At 41.3% G+C, this 15,287-nt stretch overlaps 1 protein-coding gene across 1 annotated transcript in view; it reads left to right on the top strand.

The window, feature by feature from the left end:
* LOC116700034 (E3 ubiquitin-protein ligase SMURF2) overlaps positions 1-15,287 on the top strand; it is a 69,229-nt gene that overhangs the window by 50,063 nt on the left and 3,879 nt on the right. The window contains exons 10-18 of the mRNA XM_032532869.1: positions 1,014-1,172; positions 2,472-2,525; positions 9,593-9,806; positions 11,606-11,709; positions 12,107-12,221; positions 12,681-12,859; positions 13,860-13,997; positions 14,798-14,918; positions 15,023-15,224. Coding sequence (XP_032388760.1) covers positions 1,014-1,172; positions 2,472-2,525; positions 9,593-9,806; positions 11,606-11,709; positions 12,107-12,221; positions 12,681-12,859; positions 13,860-13,997; positions 14,798-14,918; positions 15,023-15,224 — 1,286 coding nt within the window. The remainder of the gene's footprint in view (positions 1-1,013; positions 1,173-2,471; positions 2,526-9,592; positions 9,807-11,605; positions 11,710-12,106; positions 12,222-12,680; positions 12,860-13,859; positions 13,998-14,797; positions 14,919-15,022; positions 15,225-15,287) is intronic.

Genomic DNA, 15,287 nt, shown 5'->3' with positions numbered 1-15,287 from the left:
TTAGTCATATTTCAGGCTCAAGTCCAGTTCAGCCAAACTAATGACCTCTGAGTCCGATGTGGAATTTGAATACAAATTTTGGACAGATGTTAAGTTGAACACACCAAAGGCTTGTGGTTCTGCATTCAATCAAACTTTCACCAACTCTCAATAGCCCACTAGTTTATTCACCAGAGACTTCAGGCACTGCAATTGCGTTACATTTTTGGCCATGTTTTTGTGTAGCTGCTGCTCAGCAATGAAGCCAATGAAGTTAACATCCAACTCAACAACAGCAACCTCTGGGTTTGGTCATTTTGGACAGAGCTTCTAAAATGACCCAGTATGTTGTAATGAGTGCAGCAAGGCATGTGCCTTGTCCATGAATGATGTGTCCTCACTTCACATCAGGGACAAAGTACTCACACACACATGGACAAGTTGTCCTTAGGCTATAGCATTGTCCCAGACCAGGGCTTACTGTAGGTTTCTACTGAAAGGATGTCAGTGTACAGGAGAGAAGAAGAATCAAGAAATCAGAGCACATACTTTATCAGAAGCATAATGGCAATGTTAATGTTTTTCATGCTCTTTGGTCTATTAAGATCCTCAGTCTAGAGGTCTGATTGAATCCTGTCAACGTGTTGTAAAGGAAACGTCATTACTGGTACATATGAATGTTAACACCAAGTCATATGTTATCACCTATACCAGGTTTTATCACTACATTTGTTATTGAAAGGATAACATTTAGATACAATGATTACATTATTCTTCATTCAAAACAAAAACAAAATATTGAAAGTGTTCAGTGTTATTGCAATTCTGTGTTAAAAGAAATTGCCTACTTTCTACTGCTACTCACCAATGAACTGTAGAAAAGCAGCTAACAATGCATCATACCTAACAGTTGTAAAAATGTAAAACCACAGCAGGACAAGGCCTCCTGTTCAATTTTGCACCTCAGTCAAATCTGAACTCTACAAAGAACAACAACTTGAGCAACTCTAATGGTTTTGATTTTCTTTGTTCAGGGACCTGAGCAATGTGAACTGTGAGGAGCTGGGCCCACTGCCTCCAGGCTGGGAGATCAGAAACACAGCCACAGGTCGCGTCTACTTTGTTGACCACAACAATAGAACAACACAGTTCACAGACCCGCGGCTATCTGCTAACCTGCATCTAGTACTCAAGTAAGCATATAAATCATTGATGCATTTAAGCCCTAAGAACAGGACATTCAAGGAGACTACCTTGACTGTGGTTTAGATTTGTGTTACCAAGGGCATTTCAAGTTTAGCTTTTTCCAGTATTTGTATCTTTTTCCAAATTTACTGCTGTGTTGTTGTTAACAGTCCCTTCTACCCTGAATACTTAAACTAGTAGGGACAAAAACACAGAGATCAACAATAGTTACCAACCAAGGTATTTAGACTTTAAAGCCATTTAAAATACCAAATATCCTCAGACAAACTCAGCCAGCAAATAGTTTAATTTATTTGTCAGAGGAGTTTACTGTAATATATATTAATAAAGGCAAATGAACTAGAAAAGAAAATCAGGACATATTTCCTCAAAGAAATGCAACAAATGAGCTGATGCTTTAAACCAGGCAGTCACATAGTGGTGTTCATGTACATACTATGCTCATGTGATGCATTTTTAGACGTTAAAGTCTAAAAATGAAAAGCTCAGATGGGCAAATCTGGAATCTTGCTCCTTATGAGGTTATAAGGGGCAAGGTTATCTCCCTTTGCCTGCCCAAAGAATTTGGCCCACCCATGAGAGAAAGACACATCATGGCTTTTAAACAAGCAAAGTAGCAGTTGGTCAAGGCCACACCCCTTGCCTCCACCTTGCCCCCCTACAGCTAGGGGGACCTGTGATAAGCCCTATTTCAACAAACGGTGGCGTGTTCTTTTAAAACGAGTCCTGAAACACAACTGTACTGTCAGTCCTTGTTTTATATTCTGTTAGCAGGCTTGTTAGCAGCTTAGTGTTTTTTAAAAGTAGCTTCACACTAACACTAACCGTCCAGGGAATGGACATGATGACTCCTGTCTGGGGGCGCTGGAATAACCTGAAGAGAGGGGAAAAGCTGTTTAGGAACCTGTGATACACACTGCAGTCATAAATCCATTAGCAATGAATATATCTTCTGTAAGAATATCACTGATTGCTGTGTTGGTTTCATTCATCTCACCTTATATTTATGGCTTCTCTTTTTGTCCTTTCCCCTATCCTCTGCCTGTCCCATTGTTTTAATCTACCGTAATTCTGTTTCTTTGTGTCCTTTCACTTGTATCCTTTGTATTTCTCTTTCTGTCCTTGCCCTTGTCTGTCTGGTCTCACTGTTTCTTTTTAATCCTGTCCCATGTTGTTTTTCAATGCTTCAATCCTTTTCTCCGTCATTAACATTCTTTTCGTGCCATTTTTTCCCTCTTTGTCTTTCTGTCTTTTCCTCCCTTCTCTCCTCCTTATTTCTCGCACAGCCCAAGTCCAAATGGTTCCCGTGTGGCCATGGACAGCCAAAACACTAACCTCAGGTAACCCACACACGCATGAAGACAAGAAACTCTATAAACATACATGTACTGTACTTGCACATGGTCTATGACATACTGTAAATGCATGTGAACAATGCAATCGGCACACACAGGTTGACGAACGTTTGCATGCAGTCCCCCCAGCTGTCTATATAAAGCATTTTCAACAGCTAGTCACTCAAAGCTTTTCACCACACACACACACACACACACACACACACACACACACTTACACTATCATATGAGAAAAAAGTGAGTGTGATACTTTTCCACTGGGGAATGTTTATGTATATGTGCATACCCTTCCTCAGGGTTGACTTTCATGTGGATGTCATTCAACACACTGGCCCGCGTTGAAGCCTGCAGAGAGGCCTGATGAAGTAGACCTCATTTAGAAAAATAATACTAAACACGCATTGGCACAGCAGCTGTTAGCTTAACAACACACATTTGTGTGGAAGGAACCTGTACGTTTTTGTGAATCCCCAACATGATATAAACTGAATATTAGGATTTCTCTTCATGTTTTCTGGCTGTCAGGGAGCTCCCTGTATTTTCTGTCTGCCAGTGTGTGAGGGAGGAATCAGTAGAACAAAAGGAACATAGTGAGATGTAAAGATTTTCCACTTTGCTTTTTTTAGTGCAAATTCCTAGTCAAAACCTCTTTCAATAACAGCGGCTGGCACGATAGACATGTTTGAGAAATCAACATCTGGTCATTTGGTCAAATAGTATCCATGTGTGTCAGAACAGCCTCTGGTTGTGAGTTGAAACTCAGCTATGTTATCCAGTCAGTATCATTAAGTGCTTGTTTGACTCCTTATTAGGAGAGATTTAAGAGAGTCCAGGCAAAATATTAGAACTTTGAAAGGTCAAAAGTAATAAGCTCTAACTTCTAAAGCAGTTTTCCGTGATATACACTGATAATTGAAAACAAAATCATTCACACTCTATGTACAAATCGTGCCACAGCATATATATCATTATTAATTAATACCTCTGCTGAAGTGGACAGCCCTGCCGTCATTAAATGCTGTCTGTGGCGACATCAACATGCAATATTGTTGAATAAAAAGGCCGCTCCGCAATGTGAGTCCGTCTCTGTACTCAAATAACGTGCCAGATGAGGCAAATGTCTGTGGTTACTCCACATTTCATTTGTGATATTTTGTTTTAAACAGTCACATTTTGATTGGGCATCGTACTAGTACTTCAAATAATACTTATGAAAACTGTCAAATTTGTGGATTTTGTCGTAATTAACAAATTCCTTAAAAGGGTTTTATAAAATTTCATTTGTATATCAACAGCTACAGTGTGGTTAAAAAAAAAGAAGTCACATATCAAACGTGTAGACACGCTTGTGCCTTTTAAAGGCATTGGTTCATAATTGTCTTGCTTACAAAAAAATGCAGACTCATTTTTTTAGTGGCTAAAACACTTTTTTCACATTTTTTTACCACATGCCTTTAGAAACCGTGTTTTGTCTTTAAAATCAAAGGGTGTCACACAGGTTTGACATTACATTGTGAGATGGCAGGTTGCACCTCAGTCTCCTGATCCTCCAGGATGCATCTTGGTTTAAATGTGACTCAGATGGAGGGCGGCCTCTAGCTCACCCAGTAAAAGCGTTCGTCCCATGTTGGCTGAGTCCTGCAGTGGCCCAAGTTCAAATCCGACCCGCGGCCCTTTGCTGCATGTCGTCCCCCATCTCTTTCCTCCTTTAATGTCTATCCACTGTCATTTCATAATAAATGGAAAAGCCCCCAAAAATAATCTTAAAAAAAGAAAGAAGAAAAAAGACAGCCCTGTTGCCATCGACCTTAGACTAATGAAGGCCTTGAATTGTCAGACAGTCAGACACCGCTACATTACTGTGGTCTGCCACACTGTCTCTCACATACTTAGCTTACTCCCTTGCACCAGATCATAGTCTGAAAGATTACATCAGTGTTTGCTGAAGGTATTTTTAGTTGCTGCTGGATTTAGGGTTAGTGGGCATCAGCAGGTATTTTTCCAACCAGGTCATAAATCTTGACATTTATATCAGCATTTGCGTTAAAGTTTTAAGAAACAATTATTATATATTAAGTTATATTTAGTACATTATGGGTGTGTGGTTTATTTAACCTGTTAAAAAAATTATATGTCCTGAATGTATGTATGTTTGTGTGTGTGTGTGTATATATGTATGTACAGTACAGGCCAAAGGTTTGGAACCACCTTCTCATTCAATGTGTTTTCTTTATTTTCATGACTATTTACATTGTAGATTATCACTGAAGGCATCAAAACTATGAATGAACACATATTAAATTATGAACTTAACAAAAAAGTGACTGACTGACCGTCATTTCTTAAAGTAATGATGGCCACTCGTTTCTCTTTACTTATCTGATTGGTTCTTGCCATAATATGAATTCTAACAGTTGTCCAATGGGGCTGTTGGCTGTGTATAAACCTGACTTCAGCACAACACAACTGATGGTCCCAACCCCATTAATAAGGCAAGAAATTCCACTAATTAACCCTGACAAGGCACACCTGTGAAGTGAAAACCATTTCAGGTGACTACCTCATGAAGCTCATTGAGAGAACACCAAGGGTTTGCAGCGCTATCAAAAAAGCAAAGGGTGGCTACTTTGAAGAAACTAGAAAATAAGACATGTTTTCAGTTATTTCACACTTTCTTGTTACGTATATAATTCCATATGTGTTCATTCATAGTTTTGATGCCTTCAGTGATAATCTACAATATAAATAGTCATGGAAATAAAAATGCATTGAATGAGAAGGTGGTTCCAAACGTTTGACCTGTACTGTATGTATGTATGTATGTATGTATGTATGTATGTATGTATGCACGTATGTATGCACGTATGTATGCACTCACCTAAAGGATTATTAGGAACACCTGTTCAATTTCTCATTAATGCAATTATCTAATCAACTAATCACATGGCAGTTGCTTCAATGCCTTTAGGGGTGTGGTCCTGATCAAGACAATCTCCTGAACTCCAAACTGAATGTCAGAATGGGAAAGAAAGGTGATTTAAGCAATTTTGAGCATGGCGTGGTTGTTGGTGCCAGATGGGCCGGTCTGAGTATTTCACAATCTGCTCAGTTACTGGGATTTTCACGCACAACCATTTCTAGGGTTTACAAAGAATGGTGTGAAAAGGGAAAAACATCCAGTATGCGGCAGTCGTGTGGGCGAAAATGCCTTGTTGATGCTAGAGATCAGAGGTGAATGGGCCGACTGATTCAAGCTGATAGAAGAGCAACTTTGACTGGGAATAACCACTCGTTACAACCGAGGTAGTAGCAAAGAATTTGTGAACCACAACACGCACAACCTTAGCGGATGGGCTACAACAGCAAAGACCCCACCGGGTACCACTCATCTCCACTACAATAAGAAAAAGAGGCTCGCAAGAGCTCACCAAAATTGGACAGTTGAAGACTAGAAAAATGTTGCCTGGTCTGATGGGTCTTGATTTCTGTTAAGACATTCAGATAGTAGAGTCAGAATTTGGCGTAAACAGAATGAGAACATGGATCCATCATGCTTGTTACCACTGTGCAGGCTGGTGGTGGTGGTGTAATGGTGGAGGGATGTTTTTCTTGCACACTTTAGCCCCTTAGTGCCATTGGCATCGTTTAAATGCCACGGCCTACCTGGCATTGTTTCTGACCATGTCCATCCCTTATGGCCACCATGTACCCATCCTCTGATGGCTACTTCCAGCAGGATAATGCACCATGTCACAAAGCTCGAATCATTTCAAATTGGTTTTCTTGAACATGACATGAGTTCACTGCACTAAAATGGCCCCCACAGTCACCAGATCTCAACCCAATAGAGCATCTTTGGGATGTGGTGGAACGGGAGCTTCGTGCCCTGATGTGCATCCCACAAATCTCCATCAACTGCAAGATGCTATCCTATCAATATGGGCCAACATTTCTAAAGAATGCTTTCAGCACCTTGTTGAATCAATGCCACGTAGAATTAAGGCAGTTCTGAAGGTGAAAGGGGTCAAACACAGTATTAGTGAGTGTTCCTAATTCCTTTAGGTGAGTGTGGTTTATTTATATATATATATATATATATATATATATATATATATATATATATATATATATATATATATATATATATATATATATATATATAAAATGTGTGTGTGTTTTTTCTATCTATCTCACATTTACTGGCAAAACACACATTATCCACCTAAGTCTTCTGTACACACATGCACACACTTTGACTCCACTTTCGTTCTGATAGTTGGCTTCAGTGTTTCCTCTGTCCTCTACTGCTGTTTAGGCAAGTGTAAAAGAGCAGGGCACCAGCTGAAACTCAGACTCATAAAGGGCCCTTTGATTCTCTAGGCTGGGTGGGGGGCAGAGTGTTTGGGTGGCTAGTGTGGCTTTAACACCACTACACCTACTCAACACTTATTATAGCCCACCTTTGCCAGCTGCAATGAAAAAGAAGTACACTTTCTCTGAAGTACACACTCTTGTGCATGAACTCTCTCACCTAACACACACCTGGTCTGCCTCCTCTGGAAATACAGTAAGAGGATGGAGGACTATCATCACTCTGCAGGTTCATGTGCAAGTGACCCAGTTCTGGCAAATGTTCACTTCTTCATTTCTTTACTTATCCAGCTTCTTTTCCTCCTGCTCATTCCACCATGGAATGACTATAATAAAATACTTTTGCTCCAATATTTAATTTGAAAGTTATATCTCCCCCCAAGCAGTATTTTACCCAAGCTTTTACAGCAATAGGAACCATTTCTCTTATTTGGCTCACACAGTTTTTGAGCTTTGCTGTTCTTGCATTTTCTATTATTACCATCAAATATGCAGAGCTCGTCCCGTTTGGAAACCAGAGACGATGAACTATGTTGAAACTTATTTTTAATTACACTGTGCCCTCAGAAGGAAAAAAAGTGTGCTGAAATTACGCTTTATTATATGGTACTTGAGCTTCCCAGCCAAAAGCAACTCATTCCATTTTGTTTTAGGGCCATCTTTTCTTCTCTCCTCTTTCCTAAAGTGGTTTTCAGGACTGCTCCACTGCCGTCTACCCTCTCTTTGACATACTAGGAGCCCCAGCATCTGCCAATAAAATAAATAGCAGCGGACTTGATTATACAGGGATAGACTGGTGAAACACTGCACCCGTTTAGTTTGGAAAGGCCAAATAGATGAGGCCTTTTTCAACCCACTGAACCAGAGAACCCATATGTACGAGGGTCAGAGTAAGTGGGTGGCTTCGTGCTGCTACCTCAGAAGGTCATGCCGTCCTTTTTATATACCAATTCAGTCTTTGTTTGGCCAACAGCAGCCTCGACACTCCACTCCCAGCATGGTACAGTAGCTTCTTTTAAAGAAGTTCTCTACTTGCTCAGCAACTCCTCCCTGGAAAATGAGGGCTACTGTCCTATCAAAGGGAGAGATGGATGATGGTTTTATGAGACCCACCCAAACATCCTACCACCAACACCACAATGAGGGCTGGGGCAATACCATAACTAGAACACTGACCATGTCTCACCTTTTGCCAAGATTGTAGTTAACAGTTGTCTCATCATTTTTAGAATATAAAGGCTGTGAATGACTAGAGCAAAAGGGGATAAAGGTCAGGAGCTAAGTTCCTTGAGTCCAGCCACTGGGTTCACTGTGCAACAGGCATGCTTCCTTGCTCACACCTTTCACACACTTAAACTTGTTGTCCTGGACATTATAAAACAAGGTTGCTCTTTGGCCACGCAAACACAAAATCAAAGCAGTGGCTGCAATCTACACTGATCAAAACATAATTTGCTGCTAAGAGAAAGGTATGTCAATTACTTGCTAGTTGACTGCAACAAGACTGTAAGTTTACAAAACATTTTTTTTTCCTTCAGCTCAAAGTGAAGCTTTTGTAAGGAAGGGTGGCAGCTCCAGTGGTTGAAGGATGGAAGTTCCAGTTGTGGTTGGTGGTGGCCAGAGATACATAATCAACTTTGGCTGTCAGCTTCTTTTAAGCTTGACAGGAAGTAAAGATGTCTTTGGATCAAGAAGAGTTGTAGACAGCTAGAATAGCTAGCTGAAATAATTAAAGTTGGAAATGTTAGACTTGAAGAAAAATGTGGAATGGAGGAGGGCAAAGGGAACATCAGCTAGCCAGAGGCACCAGCTACTCCTACACCACTCTCCTTCCTTTGTATAGTCTCTTCCTCTCGCTTTCTTTTTCTCCTCTGAGTATCTCTTTCTCTCTGCTTACCCAGGGTTTATCTCCCTCTCGCTGTTTTTCTTGGTGGTGATATTTACCAAAGGTCTGGTCAAAGGCCCAGCCTTTCCACATGTCTGGATCAAATTTACTCTGGTTTAGGGGCTGTGTTTATTGGTCTTTGCCTCAAGAGGAGTGAGGGGGCGCCTGGGTAGCTCACCTGGTAGAGTGTGTGCCCCATGTACCGAGGATCAGTCCTCACCGCAGCGGCTGTGGGTTCATTTCCGACCTGCGGCCTTTTGCTGTTATTAACTCTCTCTTTACCCCTTCACCTCTAAGCTGTCCTCTCAAATAAAGGCCTAACATGCCAAAAAGTAACCTTTTTTATTAAAAAAAAAGAAAGAAAAAAAAGAGGGGGTTGAGGGCCGGAGAAGGAATTTCTTACAAAACTCACATTCAGTGATTAAAGGATATTTAAAATGGAGAGGTTGGGGAATTCCCCACAGGTTAAAGATCTCTTCTTATATACATCCGTTGCCTCAACTGGAGTCAAAGCTGTGCACAAAAAAGATTACAATAAATAGTTATGACCATGTGACAGTAAATGGCTTTAATACACTAAATAGAAATTAGAAAAAAGCAACAAACTGTTTAATACTGCTGTTTAATTAATGTAAATACTCACACTTCTCTGGTTTTTTCTTCCTGACATTCTTTCTTGTCATCTGCCCATTTATACCTGATGATCTCCCTCCATCTGTTCAATTGCTCTTCTTCTCCCCCATCCCTCCTTGACTGTTCATCCTACGCCTCCCCTTCAACCACATTATCCCTCCAGTCATCCTACTCAGTTAAAGGACCAGGGTGGTCCTGGGGTCCCTCAGCAAGCTCTGTCTCCTGCCCAGCTGCCAGAAGAGGCAGAGTGCCTGACGGTGCCCAAATACAAGAGAGACCTGGTGCAGAAGCTGAAGATCCTGCGGCAGGAACTTTCTCAGCAACAACCCCAGGCCGGCCACTGCCGCATCGAGGTCTGCCGTGAGGAGATATTTGAGGTAAAAAATAAACAAAACTACACACACAAACAACATGTTAACAATGCACTTGTTTAACTTCTTTCTAGGTATCCTCATGCTACCTAGAGAAGAAGGGGAACACAAACACAACCTTTTATGTTTATAAATCGTGAACCACCATGAGTGCTTATGTAAATCTAAAAAATTGTGTTTTTAAACCATAAAAAGAAACATTGACTGTTGGTGAAGGACATCGGAGTGCAGCTACAAACATGCAAATAAATGAATGCAAACAGAATTCTTCTTTAATTTGTATAATGTGCATTGACCATGTGTTCATAAAATTCTCCATCTGGCATTCACAAAAGCATCACGTGCTGACATGCAAACTCAAAACCTCCATGAAAACAATAGCAGAACCCAGGTCTTTGCATTTTACTGACATTTTTTCACCCCTTTTACGATGTGCACCAGAAAAGGGCCCAGGGCAGTAGAGAACCACTACTCGAAAGGAAGAACAGAGAGGCCACAAACACTACAAAAACTATTTCTCTGTTACTTTTCTTCTCATCTGCCTCTCTTTTTCTTGCTCTCCCAATCATTTGTTCTACCAAGGCAAAGCATTCTTTCTGGATGATTTCAGCAGCTAAAGAGATGAGGAAGGGGGAGAAAGAGAGGTTGGGAAGGAGCGGGTGAGGAAAGGAACTAAAGCATCAGGGGCAATATTCAAGACCAGACCTAACTTCATAACTACAAGTTGAGCAATGAAAAATGACTTCATCCTCCTTCAATGTGACAGCTGTAGAAGGGAAAGGTCAAGTGTGAAAACCAGCCCTGCAGATCCACTTGAGTTTTTTTGTTGAAGGAACCTGTGCCACAGTAAACAGCTGGAAGTGTGTTCATGTGACTTTGTGCATGTACTTACAATGGTTGTAGTCTGATTTTCTATTCACTCGTGTTCTGTGCCATAAGTTGGCATATTATTTAAAAAATGAAAAGGTTTCACTTGGTGTACATGCCATCATTAATTCAATGGAGGTTTTTACACTTTGCACACAAATATTTCTGATCACCAACATTTGGATAGCTTGACTTTAGAGTATCTAAAACGTAAACCGTGTGTTTAATAGCATCTTAGAGCTGATTGGGCAGCCCGGCTCTGTCATGCTTCCACTGTTGCAGCAGTGCTGTTACTATGGCAGGATATTGTTTATTGTGGCATGGCCTTTGAGTCTTAGGACTCCTCTGAGAGAACAGACACAGAGATGACTCTTACGTAATGCAAAAAGGAAACACTGAGTATTTTTTTTTTTTAAACTATAATGTGGGAGGGTTACGATGAAGAATGGCAAAAACAGAATTAACAGGATGCACTGCAATCAATTTATTCTTTTTAAGGCAATACTTTCATAGTAAGATTTAATGTTAATCATTTGTATTGTATTTTAGGCTTGAATCTGCCCCAAACGAGCAGTATGCACATAAAAATGAGCCCCCACCCTGAGTACCCAGAGTACCACAGACTGATTATCAGTCAGTGTTCTCGGGCCCAGTCAGGCTTGAGCTGATTTGCAGACGTCTGCTGCAGGAATCAGGTCACCTCTTATCACCAGCTAGTAAAATAGTAAGAGCAAATTTGTTGTTGCATAGTGTGTGAAGAAATGTACATTCTAAGCACTGCTTCGCACACTTCGTACACAGTTATTATTCACAGTTTTCCCATTCAGTCAAGGAAGTAGTTATGTCTCTAAAATCATATTGAGTCAAGTTGTGGGATATTAAAGTTCTTGTTTTGGGCACTGCATTGTATTAACTTTGCTGTATGTGTTGAATTGTAGGAGTCGTACCGGCAGGTGATGAAGATGCGTCCAAAGGATCTCTGGAAAAGACTGATGATCAAATTCAGAGGAGAAGAGGGACTGGACTATGGTGGGGTAGCAAGGTACATTGTCAAATGATTTACTGTTCTGTGGCTTTGAATGTCAGCTAGTCTGACTCAACAGATGTACATTGCTGGCACACAGCTTGACACCCATGTCCCTCCCTTTTGCTATCTCCGCTATTTACTTTGCAAAGGCACCCGCTCTGCATCCGGGACTTAACACCGCGCAGGTTGTGATTGGTTTAAAGAAATACAAACAAGACAGAGCGTTTTTCCCTTATTCCGGAATAGATAAGCGGTGTAGTCAGACCATACTCCAGTGCTGACAGCGCTGTGGAGATAGGTCTGGCAATGCAAGACTAAATGTCAGCAAACATTTTTTTTATGCTAGTATAAATTACTTTTCTATTCCTTTTTTTTTTTCAAAATAAAATCTGTGTGTGTGTTTTCGTGTTAGGGAATGGTTATACCTGCTGTCCCACGAAATGCTGAACCCCTACTACGGCCTGTTCCAGTATTCCAGAGATGACATCTACACTCTACAGATTAACCCTGACTCTGCTGTCAACCCGGTAGGAATTATTTAGTTTTTACGGTCTTATAAAACTAGACATAACATAAGAATAATAATGTATGTATTCAGCCAGTCATCAGATTCTACGGAGCCGCAGAGGTGACATGTAGGGAAAAAGAAAAGAAAATGTAGTGGGGACAAACACTTTTGGGAGATCTTGACTTTGTTTTGTGAGATATCAAGTTTCAATTGCGAGATATTGCAAATCCAACAAACAATAAGACTAATATCGACTCATGTCGTACTATATATAGTGTGTGTGTGTGTGTGTGTGTGTGTGTGTGTGTGTGTGTGTGTGTGTGTGTGTGTGTGTGTGTGTGTGTGTGTGTGTGTGTGTGTGTGTGTGTGTGTGTGTGTGTGTGTGTGTGTGTGTGTGTGTGTGTGTGTGTGTGTGTGTGTGTGTGTGTGTGTGTGTGTGAATGAAAGCCTTCATATAAAATCCCTGTTTAATGTGCAGGAGCACCTGTCCTACTTCCACTTTGTGGGTCGTATTATGGGCATGGCGGTGTTTCACGGCCACTACATCGACGGAGGCTTCACTCTGCCCTTCTACAAACAGCTGCTGGGAAAATCGATCACGCTGGACGATATGGAGTCTGTCGACCCCGACCTCCACAACAGCCTTGTCTGGATCCTGTAAGACTTTCTGGCCTCTAGGCAACCCATTAGTCGCTAAAGCCTAAAGTGATATTAACAAGTGCGAATGCATTTGTCTTGTCGAAATAAGTAGTAAAACAGGTTACCCTGCACTTACTTTAAAGTTTTTTCTGTAACTTACCTGTAACTTAATACTGGTTTTTGTGTTGTACAATTGGAGTAGTAAAACAACAGGTGCTTTCAGATTTGTGAATTCATACAGAAAGTGGTTGTTTACGGGTGTACCATGTACAAGGGGGACTGGACAGAAAAGCATATGTATATACACAAAAAGCTTTTTTTTTTTCTTTTTTTAAATACGACAACACACATACTTAAGATGCACACACAAACTTGACCATCCTGTCCTCAAATTTCTAATGACTGCAACGCCCTCTGCTGCCAGTGAAGCTAACGACATCTGATCTCAAAAAGTGTGCATCCTTGCTGGTTAAGGTGTTCTGCATGTTTTGACAAGTGTTTTCCACATAAGGATGCTCCAGTGGTCTTCCTTTGATAAAACTTCTAACTTATGATAATGTCCTCCATTAAGTAGTTATCTCTGCTGAGTCATCACTATCCATGTGAACTTTAAGGATAATAAATACTGCTATTTAATGAAAATGCAGTTAATTATAGTAAATAAAATAAACTCAACATCGGACCAGTTGCCAAAAATATTTACAAAAAACAGAATCAGAATCAGCTTTATTTGCCAGGTATGAGGACACACACGAGGAATTTTTCTTTGGAGCATCGTTGCTCTCACTGTGCTTACACATACAAAAACAACCAAAAACAGACAAAATAAACAAAAACATGATAAGCACACCGGAGCGTAATCCAGAGGCGGCCATCTGCGGCGCCATCTTTGTATGTCACATATGAACGCAGTATATTTGTTTAGTGGCAGATTACGGATGTGTGTCTTTGTATATATATATGTTGTGCAGCAGATGAGAGCCTTCTCTCTCTAACCTGGTCCCCCTTCTCTCTTCAGGGACAATGATATCACTGGCGTCCTGGACCACACTTTTTGTGTAGAGCACAATGCCTACGGAGAAATCATCCAACATGAGCTCAAACCCAACGGCAAGAGTGTCCCCGTCACAGAGGACACCAAGAAGGAGTATGTCAGGTAAGGAGAGGGCTGCACACACACACAGACAAAGGCTGCAGCAACCACTTCCAGTAAGCACCTAAAGGCGTTGATACACCAACCTGATTATTGGTCATCGGACAGTCAGTGAATCGAGTCTGTTCAGTGTGTTCCGTGCGGTCGTCAGTTGAAGGAGCCGTCGGCCTTCATTTGGGCCGATTTTACATGTTGAATCGGAAGGCGGGCAGTCAGACTCAATGACCAATCTCATTGGTGGAGTGCTAACCTGGAAATGACAATGAAAATCTTTTAAACTAACGTTTGTAGCAACTGCCCTATTTCTCGCTTAAAATGTCTTCAGAAACACATTTCAGTGAACTAGTTTAAAAAAATATGAGATTCTATGCCTAACGAGCCGCCATTATGATCTGGCATTGAAATTCCGGAGAAGCCTTACCCACATGATGTGTTTGTCCAAGCAGCTGCTGTTATGGAGACATATGACGTCTCGTGCATGGCCAGAACGTACTCAAGGCGGCGTCGCTTCGGTGTGGTCTGAGGCACTTTTTTGACCAACTCTGGGAGGCAGTCAGTCCAACTGGCTTTTCTGCAGAAGGCCGTCGAGTTGGTGTGTCAGAGCCTTAAGTTTAGTTTCAGCCTATACAAGTCCTGTATAGTCACAGTTCTTTATAACTTTCTGAGGCAATCCAGAGACTCACAATGTCATTAATTCAGTGTCATGGTTATGAATCTGTATTTGCAGTCCCTCAGGTGTAAAATAAACTGACAGAGTCCCTCTGTGTTTCTCCCCCTCCCTCCCCTCCTCGTGTTCTCTGCAGGTTGTATGTGAACTGGCGTTTCCTGCATGGCATTGAGGCTCAGTTTCTGGCTCTGCAGAAAGGCTTCAATGAGGTTATTCCTCAACACCTGCTCAAATCCTTTGATGAGAAAGAACTGGAGGTACAAGATCAAACATGGCTTCTATCGCATCTTCCACAATACAATATTTACTGCGGCACACTTTCCTAGTTTATTTAGATTTCTATTTTTGTCTCTACCTTCAGCTCATAGTGTGTGGCCTGGGAAAGATCGACATCTCTGACTGGAAGTCCAACACGCGTCTGAAGCACTGCACCCCCGAAAGCAACATTGTCAAGTGGTTTTGGAAAGCCGTGGAGTCGTTTGACGAGGAGAGGAGGGCCCGACTACTGCAGTTTGTTACTGGCTCATCCAGAGTCCCACTGCAAGGCTTCAAGGCTTTACAGGGTAATTGTGGCTGTGTGTGGCTGTGTGTGGCTGTGTGTGGCTGTGTGTGGCTGTGTGTGGCTG

The sequence above is a fragment of the Etheostoma spectabile genome, chromosome 2, assembly GCF_008692095.1.
Source record: "Etheostoma spectabile isolate EspeVRDwgs_2016 chromosome 2, UIUC_Espe_1.0, whole genome shotgun sequence".
Taxonomy (NCBI): Eukaryota; Metazoa; Chordata; class Actinopteri; order Perciformes; family Percidae; genus Etheostoma; species Etheostoma spectabile.
Note: the sequence above shows the minus strand (reverse complement) of the source record. Positions and strands in the feature narration are given on the sequence as shown.